We start from the raw sequence: 18,432 nt of genomic DNA, 5'->3' as shown, positions 1-18,432 counted from the left end.
ATTTTTCACTCTTATTTTTTCATTCCAGCTGTCTTTTGGGGTTCTCATTTGGTTGCTAGTTTTCGCTAACAAACCATTTTTTTTCTTGAACAGACTTCAATGTGGAGTACATTCAACGTGGTGGTTTACGAGATCCTTTGATCTTCAAGAATTGCGATGGTCTTGGAATAAAGTGAGTGGTGGAAAAATAACAATTTGATATTAGACAAGGTCACTATTTCCCCTATAAGATAATGTGTTACTGAGCCAGAATGCTTTGTTTGTGCTTTCCCAAGTTTCTGACAATGACTGGAGATGGGACTAATGTAGGAAGAGACTCAACTGATTATTCTAAAGCTTATTTTAATGTACATAATATTGAAGTTGAAGATAATTGCATGTATTAGATGCAATATTTAGTATAAGATCTATAGAGATTTTAAGGTTACTGATCATAAGTTGTGAGTTCACTTTTAGTTACTATAGAAATAAGGGTACAATCCGGTCCTTAAAATGCCTTCCCTGGGTCTGAAGATGTTGGACAAATGTCATCCAGTCATGAATTTTGGAACAATGTGATAGATAACACAGGTAATACAACTATCTGTCTTAATTTGGAAGAAGCCAATTATCTCTAGACCAGTGTTCAGCACACAGTATTTTGGACTCAACACTGCATTTGCCATTCAGTCAGATGATGAGAAAGAAATTTTAACAAATAACCTAAATATTTTTTTTAAAGTTTGGCATTTCTATAAGATATTTGCAAGAAAAAACTTACCAAGAACAGAGAGAGCTTTGTGTATTTAGCATAAAGAAGAGAAGGCTTCAAAACATAAATAACAACATTATATAATATTTTACAACTTTCTGTTACCTTTACTTTTAAATTCAATCATCCTAATCATTCTCTTATTCTTCTATAACCATATTGAACATTCTTATAAACTAAATTGTTATATATACTTACATCCTATTTATTAACATAGTCAATATTTTATCCTTACTAGTATTCAATACTCTTAGATTCCAGTTGGTCAAATTTTGATTTACATTCTTATTTCTTGTTTTGATTTCTAATTTCTAGCCACGTATAGAATCGATTCTATTGATTTGTAAATATGGCCACCATTCCAGATTTATTCCTTATTTTTTCAGGTCTTGTACTGATTTTAATTCTCCTTTTGTATCTAGTAATTCTATATATCTCACCATTTTGTCTAAATCTGGTATTTGGGTGTATCATTGCTTCCATTGTAGACAACCAAATTGGGACCTTCCTATAGTGATTCTTTTTGATCTTTTCCCAAACTTTCAGTAGGGCATCTCTTAACATGTGTCTTAGAAAATAGGTATGTGATTTATTTTTCCCATCCCAAAGAAAGCCATGCCAACCAAACTGAAGATCATGGCCTTCTATTGTTGGTATTCCTTTATTTTTTAGTTGTATCCAATCTTTAAGACATGTTAGAGATGCTGCTTGATAGTAAAGTTCCCATTCTGGTAAACCGAAACCTCCTTTTTTCCTGCTATCTTGCAGTAATTTGAATTTGATAGATAGTTTTTTCCCTGACCATATAAATTTTGATGTCATTTTATATAATTGTTCAAAGAATTTTTTCCCTAATGTTATTGGTACTGTTTGAATTAGATAAAGTAACTTGGATAATATGTTCATTTTGATTGTCAAAATTCTGCCAATTAATGATATTGGTAATTTAGGTCAATTGTCCGAATCTTTTTGTATTTGTAATATAAGTGTATCGTAATTATCCCTCTTTATCGTGGTACATTTTTCCGATAGCCAAATTCCTAAATATTTAATTTTCTTTGCTCTCAAGATTCCCAGCTTCTCTTCTAGTTCTTCATTCTGTCTGTTGATTAAATTCTTAGTCAATATTTTAGTTTTGTCTTTTTTCATTTTAAATCCTGCTACCATGCCAAATTGGTTTATATCTTGTAATAAAGTAGGTCCAGATTCTAATGGTTTCTCAATAATGAATGCCAAATTATTTGCGAATGCTTGGACCTTATATTCTTGTGATTTAATTTTAGTCCCTTTATTTCTGAATTGTCTCTAATTTGTGACATTAATGTCTCCACAGACAGAATGAATAACAGAGGTGATGGGGGCAACCTTGTCTTACTCCTTTAGCTATCTCAAAGCTTTCTGTTTGTTCCCCATTTATTATTATTTTTGCCCTCTGTGTAGTGTATATGGCTCTAATCATTTCTGTAAATTTTTCTCCAAAATTCATTTTTATCAATTGATTTATCATAAAGTCCCAATTTAAGTTGTTGAAAGCCTTTTGTACATCCAAAAATATCACAGCTACCTGTTTTTCAGGGTGAGCTTCATAGAATTCTAAGGCATTGATGATAATATGTATGTTTTTTTTTTAATATGCCTGTTGGGTAGGAATCCATTTTGATCCAAATGTATAATTTTGTTTAGTATAATTTTGATTCAATCTGCTATTATAGCCATAAATATTTTGTAGTCAGCATTTAGCAACAAGATTGGCCTATAATTCTGAATCTTCTGTTGTACGTTATTGTTTTTGGGGTTGAGAGTTATTAAAGCTTCCATCCAGGATTCTGGTATCTTGGACTTTCCCAGTACTTCATTATATGTTTCTAATAACAATTGTTCTAACGGTTCTTGAAATTATGTTTTGTATTTTATTGTATGGTGTATGTGTATGTTTTTTTTAATCTTTTTCTATTATGTTTTTGGTTTTAAAAATGTAAAATATTCAATAAAAACTGTTTTTTTTAAAAAAAAAAAAAAAGAGAAGGCTGTAAGAAGTCAGGATTAGTCAGGAGGCTAAGATATCCTAATGATAAGAATTGTTCAACAGTGAAGAAAACTGCTAGTGAAGAAGTTGATTCCAGAAAAGGGCTTGAACTAGATTGACAAAGATCCTTCCAAGTCTTACATTCTATGATTTCATTTTTTTAATAATAGACTATTTTTCTTGCTAAAGTAAACAATTTTCCCATAAAAGCATGTATTTTCAATTATAATTCATTGTTTTGATCCCATCAAAACCCATTTTGTTAATCACTGAGGCAGTTATTTTTTCCTTTCTTAATTGGGCAGGCATGTTTGAGAATCCGTGCTGTTGATTCAGTTGAGTTGTTTCAAGTAGACCTCTCTTCTTGGTATTTGTTAATTTAGTGCTGCGCTGTGTATCTGTTGCTTTTTCTAGACATTTTTCAAGGATAATTTCTCCATTGAATGCATTGCAGTAGTTTCAAGAGAATGTAAGCAATGCATGAATAAATACTGCCATATCTGATTGTGGCTAAGGAAGAGCTTTTGCTAATGCAATAACTGTAGTTGTCAAATGGCTCTTGGCTGTAATTGACTTCTGTTATCATTGAGGATCAAAGAGCAGATTAGGGATCTGTTTTAAAAGTGAGTGCAACTTCTTCCAAACCAAGACTGAACTTCAATTCCCCAAGTATAGTTTTGTATCTGTCAATAGGACTCCCATTTTGCCTGGATTGAATTTCAACTTTCTCCTTTATTCAACCCTTTCAGCTTAGATAATGTTTGAGGATATATATTACTTTCTTGAAATTGGATTATTAGAAGTTTGTGAAGATTGTTCTGAGCATCTTCATATAAATAATAAAGGCAGGATAGAAATAAAGTAAATTATAGTAGCCATTAACTGGATTTTGCTACAAGAAACTATTAGGAACCAGCAGATGGCAGAATTGGACCATTTTATCCAGTTGTTCACCCTGCTAAGGTTTTATTCAGGTCACTGATGTAAAACTGGCTAGAGAGTGATGTCCCTGACAACCAAGATACATAGACTTTGCTCACTTTCAGATCATTAGCTCCACCCAAACAGAATACGAAATCCAGCATATAGCATTCAACATAAGGTCAAATATCAGTTTGGAAAGATTTTTTTTTTATTATCCTGGAAGACACACAATTGTGAGCAATTTCTAATGTGGCTGCCTCAGTAATTCATTGAAATCCTCAGGACAAGAATTTTAAGAAATGAAATGAAAGCTCATTCATTTTGATTACCTTAATAGGAGGATTTTAAGATAGTGGGATGTAAAGTATACAGTTAGCATCTCTATGCTATCCTGGCCATTCATATCCACTCAAAATTGGCTGACAAAGGGAATATCTAGATAATTAGTAAGAATTCTATAAATCACAACCATCCCACATCTAATCCTAGCGTAGTATATTATTGAACAGCCCTAGAAGATAGAGCTCTCCACCCGCAGTTCTTCATGTTATATCCCAGACCAGTACTTTCATCCATAATTAAATCCTGGATAACAAAGTTTACCAATAAATGATCTGGCATTGAAGAGTAGGATCTTCAGGTTGGAAGGCTCCTGTCAATTTGCTTGCCTTAGTTAGACTGCAATCTGAAAAGAAGGAAGGCCAGACAGCAGCCTATCCAGGGGTGAAATGCTTCCGGTTCGGACCAGATCACCTGATCCGGTAGCGATGGTGGCGGGTGGTTCGGAGAACCGGTAGCAAAAATCCCTGCCCCTCCCCATGCCCAGCTGAGCCGCGCAATCATCAGAGGCTTTTTTATTTTTAAAAGCATTTTTTCTACAACCTCTTTGGCCGAAAAAATGTTTTTAAGAGAAAAAAAAGCCTCTGACGATCAGGCAACTCAACTGGGATCATCAGAGGCTTTTAAAAGCATTTTTTTTACAACCTCTTCAGCCGAAGAGGTTGTAGAAAAAATGGTTTTAAAAGGAAAAAAAAAAAGTTGGCCACGCCCACCCAGTCACATTATAAACCCCACCACCAAGCCACGCCCACAGAACCGGTAGTAACAAATTTTACATTTCACCACTGAGCCTATCTGTTACCTGCATTGGCCAAATTGCAACCTGTGATATTGCTCCCCACCTAGCCTCTCCAACTACTTGTCTGTAAACAGAACAAAGTAAATTGCTTTTAACCCCAAGGCTTCCATAAGATTTTCCTAAAGTACACTATATTACTTTAAAATAACACTCTTCAGTCTAACATTCTGAAGCTGGATAACAGCAAAGAGTTAAATAATGCAATACTGAAGAAAGTAAAAACTAAGCAATGAGAGCCACAACAATGATTGTTTTGCAAATTAAAAGCCTGGGATGTTTTTAAATATACACCTAGTATTTAAAGAACAGAGAGTAGCATCATGCCAGCCTCCCTGAGAAAAGAATTCTACAGTTAGAATTCCATACATGAGAATTCCTCTTTCCAGACACCATCCATTTTGCTTGTAAAAATATCCAGAAAAAGTATCCAGATTTTACAACATGGAACTAGTATGAAAGCAATAACTCCTTTGGGTATTGGGGCTTCAGTCACATTGGACTATAAAATAGCTCTAGCACTTAGACTTAAATACCGCTTCACAGTGCTTTACAGCCCTCTCTAAGCGGTTTACAGAGTCAGCATATTGCCCCCAACAATCTGGGTCCTCATTTTACCCACCTTGGAAGGATGGAAGGCTGAGTCAAACTTGAGCCGGTGAGAATTGAACTGCAGGCAGTTGGCAGAATTAGCCTGCAATACTGCAATCTAATCACTGCATTACCATCTTGTAAAAGATTATATATACAGCTATGTCTATTACAAATGGACTGATAATTAGTGAGAATATTGTCATCCTTGTGAAGGGTACATTATCTGATTAGTGCATACCAAAAAGCTAACTAGCTATGTTCTGAACTAACTGAAGTGAGTAGACAGTCATCCCAGGCTGCCACATGCAACGGATTCCAGTAAGCTAATTTGGAGGATAGCTATAAATGGGAACTGAAGCCATACTGTCTCTGTCTAAACAGGAGAAAGCAACAAGAGATACGTCTAGTTTATCTGTTGAGAATAACAATATCAAACAAGAAATCTGATTTTTAGGAGCTAAAATGATTTTCTAAGTGAAGAATGGACAACATTTCATGGTTCATTTCGCAGTCCACCAGAGTAAAGTTATTGGAAGGTACACAGTGGGCATAGTTAGAACAAATCCAAAACTGGCCAATATCAAAATAAAAAATGAATAGGAAATCCTTCTCTCCGCTGCATTTATCATCATCCCAGAGGTTATATTTTTTGTTCCTCTTTAGGAAACAGCAACATACTCTCAAATGTTTCCTCAATCCATTTTTTTCCTCTTTCAGTTACTCAACACTCAAAATACTTTTTCCGTATTCATGCACTTGCCTTACAATGAGATTTTCTTCCCTAGTAGACAAGGAAGAAAAGGCTTCACTTTCGTATAACACAGAAGAGCAAAACTAAGAAGTAGAGGTAAAATTCAGTGGCAACAAGTAGATTAGATACATGCTGAATCTGTCTGTGAGGTGTGTATTGGGTAAAGATTGCATATGCATTTTAACAGGATTTGCATTCAGATCCTGAATAGTTGAATTCAACATCCTGACAAAAAGAACCACCTATGAATCTTGTCTGAATGTTAAAAAAATTTCACTACTTCACTTGATTTGAAGAGCATCTCATTTCACATTCCTAAGTGAACATAAAGCAGAAGTTTCATGTTGTCAGTGCTCAATCAATAAATAAGATAATGTGAAATTTTACAGGGCTTGGTAGTATAAATATTTCAGAATTGTTCAAAATTCAGCAAGAGCTGCTGCAGCGAAGTATGAAACCACTTATCCACAGTTCAAGTGCATCTTTACTCAGTTTGTTCAGAGAAATAAAATAGTAAATTGTATTGGAGGCTTCAAAGAAAAGTAAGAAATTGGGCTTGGTTATATCTCTAGTTTTACATGATGGATAGTTTTGAAGCAGACTTGTAAGAGAGATAGATAAAAGACTCACAGCATTAAACTGTGCACAGGGAATACTGATAGTGTGACTGCTACACATTTTTTTTCTGTTTCAGGATGCCAGAGCCAGACTTTAGTGTGAGTGATGTACGACAATATGTAGGTAATTATGCATTTTTCTTCTGAATTAAACAGGCATGTCAAGATAAAAACTGATATGTAATTTACGTGTAGAATTTAATTTTAATTGTAAAGTAGTCCCTGGTCTTGAAGAGAAAAAAATGAAAAATGTTTGTTTAAAGATTAAGCACCCCTAAATCAGAAGGCCTTGGATAATTATTCTATATCTTGTCCTTTATATGCCCTTTATCTCCCCCCACCCCTTTTTAAAAACCATGTTTTATGTGTTATCCTGCCTCTCTTGGGCTAGATTTATTACAGGAAATTAATTAATTATCTATTTATCTTATCAACCGGTAGGAAGTCGTAGGATGGTGGATGTCATGGATGTAAACACACAAAGGGATATTGAGATGACCATGGCTCAGTGGGCACGCTACTATGAAACACCAGAGGAAGACCGAGAGAAGCTATACAATGTTATCAGCTTAGAATTCAGCCATACCCGGCTTGAGAATCTGGTGCAAAGGCCAAATACGGTTAGTTTGGTATTTCTTCTTTCCATTGATAGTATCATTTTTTAAAATTTTATTTTGAAGGTCATTTAAACGAATTAAGGAGTCCATAGTATTAACTTGGGTCATGGTTTAAGTCATGGGTTCAGAATCTGAATAACTTATACTGTGCTGCCAAAAGCAACAATATCAATTGATATTATTATTGCTGAAGGTTCATCATCCAGCATACATGCATTTTTAATTTTGTACCTAAACTATAATAGCAATAAAAAGAGAGAAATGCTGATGGGAACTATCAAATTTGTCATTGTAAGGGAAGGGAGGAGGATAATGTGCTTTTCTCTCTATTTGTGATCATAGTGTCCTACCTATGATCCTGAATTTCCAGATTGCTGGAAATCTTGGACTCAAGAATGGAGGGTTACCCCTAGGTGAGGGTTCTTTGCTTTCTAAGGTCTGGACACATCACAGCAGAGCAGATCTGTATACAATGCTTTATTGCAGTACACACCTTTCCCAACAATACGCAATTGCTCCCCTTAAAGATTTTATAAGGGGATGTTTCCATGTAACATATTTCCATGTAAGTATGTATTTAATACTCAGTCCTCTAATATTTAATACTTAGTCAAAGTAAAAGTCCCAAAGTCTTTAAAGTGCCATACAGCCTTTACCTTCTTCCAAAAGTTCTTACGTTAATTGCCATTAATGCTGCCTCAGTGTGGTTGCTGCTTTTCTGGTTGCTATCAGGCTCCCAGGAAAGCTCCAGGATCCAGGCAGGAATTCTGCTAGGATACATGGCTCACCTTAGCTTGTTGTCCTAGCAATTTTTTTTTTTTAATTTGATTTATATGCCGCCCTTCTCCGGAGACTCAGGGCGGCTTACAATGCGTTAAGCAATAGCCTTCATACTTTTGTATATTTATACAAAGTCAGCTTATTGCCCCCACAAACTGGGTCCTCATTTAACCTACCTTAGAAAGGATGGAAGGCTGAGTCAACCTTGAGCCTGGTAAGATTTGAACCTGCAGTAACTGCAGGCAGCTGTGTTAATGACAGGGTGCTTTAAACCACTGTACTACCAAGGCTCTTGTCTTGACAAGAGCAATTGACTGGTAGTCCTCATGACTGCCTGGAAGAGCTACCTATCTCCAGCTTCCCTGTCTGCTTCAGTTTCCCTATCGGCTTGTCGTTAACTTATCCCGTTTTCCTGCACATCACTTCCCTTTGTTATAGCATTTTCTTTTGTAAGCCAAGAGCCTGGGTGGGGTACGGCTGCCTCTGGAAGTTAGGACATCCTTGAAAACAACAGGGTGTGGCTCAGTTATTACAGGCAGCTGGAATACGCTCGCATAGATGCTTGTGAGTAAAGTTGTGAGTGAATAAATGCATGATGGAAGTGGAATGGGAAGTGTTTCTGCCTGGCTGCATCTGCTTTGAGTACAGTATCAGTTTAAGCTTGAGTTTGGGGACAAGAGCGTGAAGAGGAGCCTTTTACATGGTTGTGTGATCCTATCGGCTTCTCTTTTCCCCCGAGGTTAGCATGACCACCTCCTTTCTGTCATTTAAGAAATTAGTTAAGGCCTTATATTCCATTTGGCTTTTGGAAAAAACAATGGTAAAAATGGTGGTTCCCCTTTATAATTTCTTAGCAATTATTCTTCATATTGGTGTGCTTTATTTTGGCTGTATTTTTCTGGGGTTTTTAATGTGTTTTATGTCTTAACATTTGCTGATTTTATAGAGTAGCTGATAGTATGATATCTCGAATCTTGCTTGCTGAGTTTAGTTATTTGCTTGCAGATGTTTTATTATCTGATTAGGTAACATCATCAGTGCTAGGGAGTATAGTAGTGTTTGCTCCCTGTTTATATACAATAGATTTTTTATTTATTTAAAAGATTTATATGGCCATCCATCTTAAGCAACTCTGGGTGACTTACAACAACCATAAAACCGGTAAATAATCATAAACAGAAAACAATAAAACAATACCCTGTGCCATAGTAATCCCCATTGGGATGCCCCACAGCAGGATCAACTATCCTCCTTCCATGCCTTCTACCCATACAATCCCATCACCCCAGTGAAAAGCCAAGTCTTAGCAGCCTTCCAAACAGTTTGAAGGGTGGAGACCTGGCAAACCTCTGTGGGACAGTGTTCCACAAGGTAGAGCAGCCATGGAAAAGTCATGCTTCCAAAGTCCTGTTAGATGGCAAAATTTTAAGGAGGGGACTTGGAGCATGCTCACTCTCTCTGATCTTGTGGAATGGGTGGATAGTCTTAGGCAGTCCCAGATAACCAGATCCCATGCCATGTAGGGTGTTAAAGATGATAACTAGCACCATTAATTGCATCCAGAAGAAAACTGGGAGCGAACTAAAAATATATTTCTAGGCATTACTGTAATTATAATTCTTAAAACAAAAAACCCTCACTGTATAAAGAACAATATATTGTCCCTAGAGGAAATTATTCATTGTAAAATAAAACCTATGATAAGTTGTGACTGCAAGCTTGCAGTATAGGTGGCATTAATTACATTTATGTGTATGAGAAATCAATCTGTACTTAAGTATTAATTCTGATTCCTTCAGCAAGCCAACAATTTGGTCTAATTGTTAAGGTTCCAGGTTAGAAACGAGGAGACTCTGAGTTCTAGTCCTGCCTTAGGCATCCATATGTTGCTGGATGACTTTGGACCAGTGATTCCCTCTCAGCCCACAACATCAGGCAACAAGCCAATCAGTCAATTCCTGTTGCAGCCAATGGGTCAGCATTTGGTTGGTCTGAAAAAGTGGATCCTGTACCTGCAGGAAAAATGCTTGGAAGCAAAAAAAAATAAATAAAAAAAATGATCCTTTCATTAGCAATACTAAAGTATATTTAAGTCCATTCGACTTCCAGTGAGATGGTGATGTATGAGACTGCACGTACGTGAGCTCCAAATGATAATTTTAAATTTTATTCCATAAATATTGGGTAGGTTTTTTTTTTAATTGACGCACACAGCCTCAGTATCAGCTGTGGCTTGACCACAACAAGCTAAATTTACTGCAGCACACCAGTAACAAAAAACATAAACTAATGATGGAACTCCAAGTATCTTATCTCACAAAATTCATTTCACTTCTCCCAACTGCAATACAGGCAGCCAGTTAGTAAAGCTGAGAGTACTAACTGTAGGAGGATGGAAGTATGGTTACAAACATGGGTAGGAAGGTTGTTATTATTATTTAAATACTTAAAATGGCCCTCACAAGAGATGGTTATTGTTGACTAGGATTAAAGACTGGAGTAATATAAAATTATAAAGAGGGAGAAAGCCAAGCCAAGATTATTTTTTTTCCCTCCAACAAGACTCTCACCTGACTCTTCTTTAGACAATGGCTCAGTTACCCCAAATGAAGGCCCTATGGCAGTGATGGCGAACCTTTTCGGCACTGAGTGCCCAAACCAGAACATGCACCGGAAACCGGAAGACTAGGTGGCTGACGCATCTTCCAGTTCCTGGCACTCAGGTGCACACGAAGACCAGCTAGCCGAAAACCAAAAGAGCAGCTGGCGACGGTGCGCATGCCTACAGAGTGGGCTCTGTGTGCAACCTTTGCCATAGGTTGGCCATCACGGGCCTATGGTAAAGTCATCTCATGGCTAGTCATTAGGACCTTACTGCATGTTTACAAGAGAGCCAATTAGGGCCTTATTGCATGTTTACAAGCGAGCCAATTGAAACTGGAGTAAATCCAGCCAAAGAATTTGCCTCATGAATCAACAGTCTTTTATACTGACAACACTCCCATAAAGAGGAACTGAACTATGTTGGGAGGTCAAGAGACTGCACTCTGCCATCCCACTCATCCCCCATGCTTCATCCTGCATCCCTGCCAACCCAAGCTGACTTTTGCCATTGGAATGGCAGGGACAGGGAAGTGCAAGGCAGCAGGGATGGCAGAGTGCAGGATGGATAAAAGGGAAAAAATGTGGGGGGGAGATAGATAGATGGAAGGACTAAAGCAGAACTGAGTGCTACAGTGAAGGAAAAGTGTGAAATCTTCTAATGACAGTGCAGTTCTGGACTAAAGACCGCAGTGGGACTACCAAAACTGCCAACACTAAGTAGTGCAGTCATGTGATGTTTCCCATAATGACTGCATCACTTAGCAACAGACATTCCAATTCCAATTAGGATCTTTATGTGAGGACTACATGTAAAGTGATGATCTTCTTTTTGGTAATATTTCACCGGTATAGGTGAGAGATTCCTGACTAACCAGTTTTGTTTTGTGACATTTGTTGTGATTCTGTTATTTGTGTGTTTAATTTCTAAGATATTATTGTATATCTTATTTCATAGATAATTCTTCATGAATACAGAATATATCAGTGTAATAATACTAGATCGTTAGTTGAAAGAGTGAGTAGAGCCTCACTAACTGATACTTAGTGAAATATCCTGTATCTTGAACCTTAAGGTATAATCTTTGATACTTATTTAATGTTTTGGAATTGGGTTGTTTGGCAGAAGGATTGAACATTTGTTTGTGACAAACATAAATCTTGATTTAATACATATTTCCAGGTGGATTTAATTGATTGGGTTGACAATATGTGGCCAAGGCATCTGAAGGAAAGCCAGACAGAATCAACAAATGCTATTTTGGATATGCAGTATCCAAAAGTGCAAAAGTAAGTAAAAATTTGTATATAGATCTTTCTTTTCATTGATGTGAGTTTTAAGGAAGATGTTTCTATACTGCTACCTGTCCTTCTATGTTTGTATTGATTGTCAAAGGTCAGCAGTCTGGGCCAGACAGGCTAACATCATTCCTACCTAAGTCCTCCAACAATGCTAATTGGATGGATAACATCTATTAACATTGTATTGTTGAATGGCAAAATAGATTTGTTTTAAACAGCAGGAATTGCAGCAGGAAGAACTTCCTGCTTAGGGATATAGATTCCTATTACTGGCTTTCTGATACAATAAAAACCAAACAATCAGATACTAATCTTATTGTCCCCTTTTCTTTCAACAGTAGAGAGTACTCTTAGTACATAGATTCTGGTAATTAATACTATCATTCAATGTGTCAGTGGTATACTAAATACTAACAATAAGCATTTATTCCATCTACAGAGTGTTGCAACTTAATTCAATGAAATTTATGTTTTCATAATTTCTGGTTTTATTTCAGATATTGCCTGATGAGTGTTAAAGGATGCTACACAGATTTCCATGTAGATTTTGGTGGCACATCAGTATGGTATCACATCCACAGAGGGGGAAAGGTATCATGGAATTTCCAGCAACATGCTTTTTGTGAGAAGTTTTGAGTAAAGAGGTTATAACTGCAAATGGTCACTGTGCACAGCAGTTGCTAAATGAGGGCTGCCTGCAGATATTCATTTCAATCGAGGAGTCACTTGCAACTCATTTGGACACCTCACTCTAGAATCAAATTTATTGGGCTGTTTTAACAGGATTCCTTAGTGTCACTAGTAATTTACACTATATAACTGTTATATATATTTTATATTACACAGTATGTAATTAATAGCACATGAGAGCTAATTTTAACAATGAGGAATAGTTAATGAAATAACTGTGTTTTATTAATTATATACCTGAGCCAGTTGATTGTAATAGCTTATATTGGAAAATAGGATATATGCAGTAAATTGTTTTTTTTTTAAGTAGATTGAAAATATCAATCTACTACAGGGGAGAAAATCTCGCGTCATCACGTGATGTATTGCGACTTTTTTCTCCCTTCAGTAAACCAGGTGTGGGCGTGGCCAGCACCTGACACATCTAGTCTGTGGTCCACGAGTTTGACACTCCTGATCTACAAAATCAGTGAATCTACTTAATTCTTTTTAAATTGTTACCATTTTTTCTAAAGAATTTGCTTTCAGGTATAAATGTTCAAGATCAGAAAAATAACACTTTACACATCTGCTCATGCTATTCAACAGCATTATTTTATTACCCGTTTGGGACAGAGATGTTACTAGAATTTTTACCTGGTCTTATTAAAAAAGCAGAAATTTCCAGGAGTTTTTAGGCTGATTTGAGGACTTTGATATGCCTAATTCTTGAATCATTTAATATTCTATTTTTAAGAAAATTTAAAAATTGAGATATCTGTTTTATCCTGCTGCAAAACTTTCCTTTCGTTCTCTTGTTTTAATTTGCTTTGCTAATTGTACAGCCATTACTCATTTAGTGACTACCTCAGTTAGTGACCATTCATAACTATTACAATAATAATAAATGGTGATTAAAAATTCATTTTCCAACCAATCCATGCATTTGGGCCTGACAATAGAAGCTTTCAGAGTGAAATTGGTTAAAGTCATGTTACTTTTAGGCAGCTAAGAGTGCTAAGTAACTAATTAAGATTACAGAATTGAGCTTGTTACAGTTTTTAGGGAAACACTGCTGTGTGGAGAAAAGCAGCCCAGGAAGAAAGGTTATTTAACCAATTAAGCAATTTCTCCAATCTGTAAGGGAACCAAAATAGATCAGGCACAGGACCCTAGGAAAGAAGGAACCAGTGATCTTCATACCTCTCTCTATCTCTTTCAATCATGTATTCACTTAGCAATTATTTTACTTCACAACCAAGTTATTAGAATGGAACACAGTTGCTGAATGAGGAGAAAGTGCACTAAATGATCTCTCCCATTTAAGTTAACTGGATTAGTTGCATTAACTGTAGAAATTAAGGAATGTATAAGGATTCTTCAATACTTCATTGAACTCCTACAATATACATAAATGAGTAAAATCCAAATGGTTAGTTTTCTATGCCAGTCTAAAACTGAAATAAATAATATATACAACACAGAGAGCACTATTACAAAATGGAGGACACAAAAATTAATCTACTCTGCCCCCGCCCCCCCCCCCAAAAAAAAAGCAGTTAGTTTGCTCTGCCCGGTTTAGAATATCTTTTTGCTACATTGAATCTTTGAGAGCTACTGGCTTTTCATTGCATATGCAATGTGATGTTTTGTTTTGGTTATTAAATATAATATACAAGTAGTCCTCAATTATGACAACTCATTTAATGACCATCTGAAATCGCAGCAGTATTGAAAAAAGGAGTCCTTGTACTTACGACTGTTGCAGAATTCCAACAGTCACATGATCAAAATTCAGGCGCTCGCCAACTGGCATGTATTTACGATGGTTGCAGCATCCCGGAGTCATGTGATCACCGTTTACAACCTTTATTTCTGACAAAGTCAGTGGAGGAAGCCATATTTGTTTAACAACTGCATGAGTCAAGGTTGTAAAAACAGGCACAACTCATGCAACTCACATAACAACTGCTTTACTTAGCAATGGAAGTTGTAGTACCAATTATGGTCATAAATTGAGGATTATTTGTAGTATAATAACAATCATACAAATTGCAATCTCCATATAATTCAAACTGCTGGCAGTGATTATTGGTATCTAGTAACATGTAAAAGAGAAAATTATAAACTAAAAGATTTGTGTATCGCCCTGGATAGCTAGGGCAGGACCAGGCTGCAGATGAAATGCTGATAAATAATATTTCAGAATAATTATCTGGAAAGAAAAGCTCTATCCTGAGAATCCAGTATGCAGGGGGGGGGGGGGGTACTTGAAGAAAGAGATGGACAGATTAGTGGAATGTGGTAAGCAACATGTAAGTTCAGACCTTGGAACAAATGCTAGGTGGTTTCAGTTACCTTTTTTTTTTTTACTGTATTTATCTCTAATTCTTGAGCATTATTGTAGTTTAGATGGGTGATCTCTCCTAAAAGTTGAATATCCACTAAACATCCACAATTAGAATAAATTAGCAAACTCTCGAACATGCAGTAGAGTCTTATGTTTCTTCTTCTCCGCACTTAATCCATCTACTGTTGCATGTATGAATATTATCAGAAGCGATACATACAGTGTGAAATAATTTTTAGCTGGGAAGCTGATAGGTAGAATATGTAGGTTACCAATTTTCAGCAAGGTGTTGCATAATTTAGAATACTAATCTGGATTTAATAGTTGATTTTTCTGAAGGATACCTTCTTTAACTCTTCTTTTTTATTATTATTATTTGCAGGTCTTCTGGCTAATCCCACCCACTCCACAGAATTTAGAATTATATGAAAACTGGCTACTATCAGGGAAACAAGGAGACATTTTCCTTGGTGACAGGGTATCAGATTGTCAGCGTATTGAACTAAAGCAAGGCTATACCTTTGTTATTCCCTCAGGTATATATAAACAGTGTTGCATAGATAAAACACAGCCACTAAGAAACAGTTCTAAACAGCAGATTCTCAATCTTTTTTTTTTAATTGCTAAAAAAGTATATGTCTGTTGAAGTATTAGAATAATACAGTACTTCTTACGGTTTGATTAAGCCTGGGATATGCTTAAACCTGAATGGACAATTCAACCTATCTACTTTGCTTTAGCACTCAGTGAATCCCCAATTTTTAGTAGCATAACCTTTGACATTTATCTTTTTGGATTTTCTGAGATGTTGGAAATAAAATTAAGTTTAAAATAGCCTCATAAGTCTCTGGTGATATCTCTCTGGTAATGTAAGCCGTTTATCCCCTTTGCTTCAGAGGCCTAAACATGATTCTGACCTAGATAGTATTTACCCATTTAGGTCAACAGGGCAATCTGCATTGTTGGCAAATCTTGTAGAAAATAATAAGGGAAGGGCAATAGGCAGTTATTCTAAGAAACCAGAAAATACCAAACCTTCCCTTCCTCCAATTTCAGGTAAAAAATGTCATTGCATCTTTATAAACTGCATGACATGTTGCTTAAGCCAGGTTGGATCTTGTACCTTTCTGTAATCCTAGGATAAATTGGAATTAAGAATACATTTTTTTCTGAGAAGATTTGGTTCAATAAATACAACTCTTGGAAATGTAAACATATGTAAATTACAAATTTAAAAATACAAGATTTTCAGCTATGGAGACTCAGGTTATCTAAAGATGGGCTTTGGTCCTTAGGTTGGATCCATGCTGTGTATACTCCTATGGATACCCTAGTTTTTGGAGGAAACTTTCTACACAGCTTCAATATCCCTATGCAGCTACGGATTTATAGTATTGAAGACCGTACACGGGTAAGAGGTTTTCAGAAGCATTTTTCAAAATTGTATAACTTAACATATTACAGAATATTACTACCCCTATTAAAATTCAGTTTTTCAATCACAAAAGCACTAGGTAAACCAATAAACCCTAAAATTTCAAGGATAGGACAAACACTGACTTAATCAGAGAAACAGCAGTATAGATGTCTACAATAGGTAGTTACATTCTTTTCTAATACTTTTAATAGTTTTCTGATTTTTATTTACAATGCCCATAATGGCCAGGCACAGATGATCCACTTAACTGGATTAAATCAAGATGTCATGTAATCACCAAATCAGTTTTTATCATATCAGCTAGTCCTAAAAGGTCAGAAATGAAGCATTATTGTAATCAGCTTTTGTTGATTATTATCCAGTGTCTAGTACTGATCTGAAATACAGAGTTCAAATTACTTTGTCTATGTTTAACTGAATTCTGATACTCACCATATGATTTTTTTAAATCTTTCCCTTATTTTTCACTGCTGTATTATGCCACGAATTGATGTTTCTGCTTAGGCTTTATTGTGCTAAGTAATCTAGGCTCACTTCAAGTTAGTTATCTCAGGGACTATCTTTGATTCCAAATTATTTATAATAATCACTGACTTCAAGACAAATCCTTTCAGATAAATTACTTTTCATTGTGTAGTTTAGTAGATTCTGTTATCCATTCAATAACTTACCAGTCTATAAGCTAGCATGCCATTTCTGAAGTCTGTAAAAAACTTTTATGTCTAAACACAACCAAGTTAACAAGCTTAGATAATTTCTACTGGCGAGGGCAGTTTTATCCATAAGATCTTCTTTCACACAGAAAAGGACAGGTTTTACAATCCCTTTCCATCTCATTTGTTCATGATGTTTGAGAAGCCTTTCAGAAGAGTGTGAAATTATAACAAGGGCAAGTAACAAAAAATAGTTCACCTTCTATCAAAACTGTTGGATCGAAGGCCTCCTGTGAACATGAAAGAGCAATGTTATTTGTAGAAAGGGTGTCTCCATGTAGAAAGACTCAGCAATTGCATAAATTCTAAAAAGCTAATGAAACAAGGCCTTTCCTTTATAAAAGCCATGCTGGGAATTTTTTTCCCCCTCTGATACTCTGGTTGCTCTTCAGGTCAGAAATCTTCATCACTCTTTAATGTTTAACTTTTATGCACATTGAGCTATCCTTAATAGAGTTCTTTAGTTTATATGGGACAGAAGTTAAGATGACCTAGATCTTTTTTAAAGATTATATAGGCTCTTTTGAAGTCCTCAATAAGAAAGCTAATTTTAATAAGTTTATATTTTAATTAAGGATCTGGAAAAAATGCCACTGGCCCCACACTGAATTGTAAAGTATGAGTGAATTAATATTGAGAGAGCTACAAGATAGCAATTTTCTACATACTGGGGCATTTTGATTTCCCTATAGGGCTAAGTGAGAAAAAGGTGGGGTTATTAAGAAAATTGCATAACTAATAGTCTAAGAAATGCTGTTTTCTTGTATCTTGCCCCTTTACAGGTCCCAATTAAATTTCGTTATCCCTTTTATTATGAAATGTGCTGGTATGTACTAGAACGCTATGTCTACTGCATCACTAACCGTTCCCATTTGACCAAGGACTTTCAGAAGGAATCACTTAACATGGGTAAGAGCTGCTATTTTAGCTTTTTATTTTTCTGATTTTTATACACACACACACACACACACACACACACACACTTCTAATTTTAACAGATAACCCTTGAAGGTAATGCCATAACCAGAAAAGAGTCACACATCCAATCACCAAGTGATCTAAGAGATTATAGTATGACTTAAACCTAGCTATATGTTCACCTTTATTTATTTAATGTGTCCAAAAAAAAATCAGACATTTAATCTGATAATGATTATTCCTTCC

At 35.8% G+C, this 18,432-nt stretch overlaps 1 protein-coding gene across 2 annotated transcripts in view; it reads left to right on the top strand.

Moving 5' to 3' along the window:
- KDM2A (lysine demethylase 2A) overlaps positions 1–18,432 on the top strand; it is a 67,541-nt gene that overhangs the window by 29,070 nt on the left and 20,039 nt on the right. For both annotated transcript variants that reach the window (XM_070957264.1, XM_070957271.1), the window contains exons 5-12: positions 94–172; positions 6,876–6,922; positions 7,240–7,418; positions 11,980–12,086; positions 12,596–12,689; positions 15,500–15,653; positions 16,413–16,528; positions 18,051–18,177. In XM_070957264.1, the coding sequence (XP_070813365.1) occupies positions 94–172; positions 6,876–6,922; positions 7,240–7,418; positions 11,980–12,086; positions 12,596–12,689; positions 15,500–15,653; positions 16,413–16,528; positions 18,051–18,177 (903 nt within the window). The remainder of the gene's footprint in view (positions 1–93; positions 173–6,875; positions 6,923–7,239; positions 7,419–11,979; positions 12,087–12,595; positions 12,690–15,499; positions 15,654–16,412; positions 16,529–18,050; positions 18,178–18,432) is intronic.

The sequence above is a fragment of the Pituophis catenifer genome, unplaced genomic scaffold (assembly GCF_029215685.1).
Source record: "Pituophis catenifer annectens isolate HBS135680 unplaced genomic scaffold, rPitCat1.0.hap2 SCAF_1, whole genome shotgun sequence".
NCBI lineage: Eukaryota > Metazoa > Chordata > Lepidosauria > Squamata > Colubridae > Pituophis > Pituophis catenifer.
The sequence above is the reverse complement of the archived record's forward strand: the minus strand, read 5'-3'. Positions and strand labels throughout refer to the sequence as shown.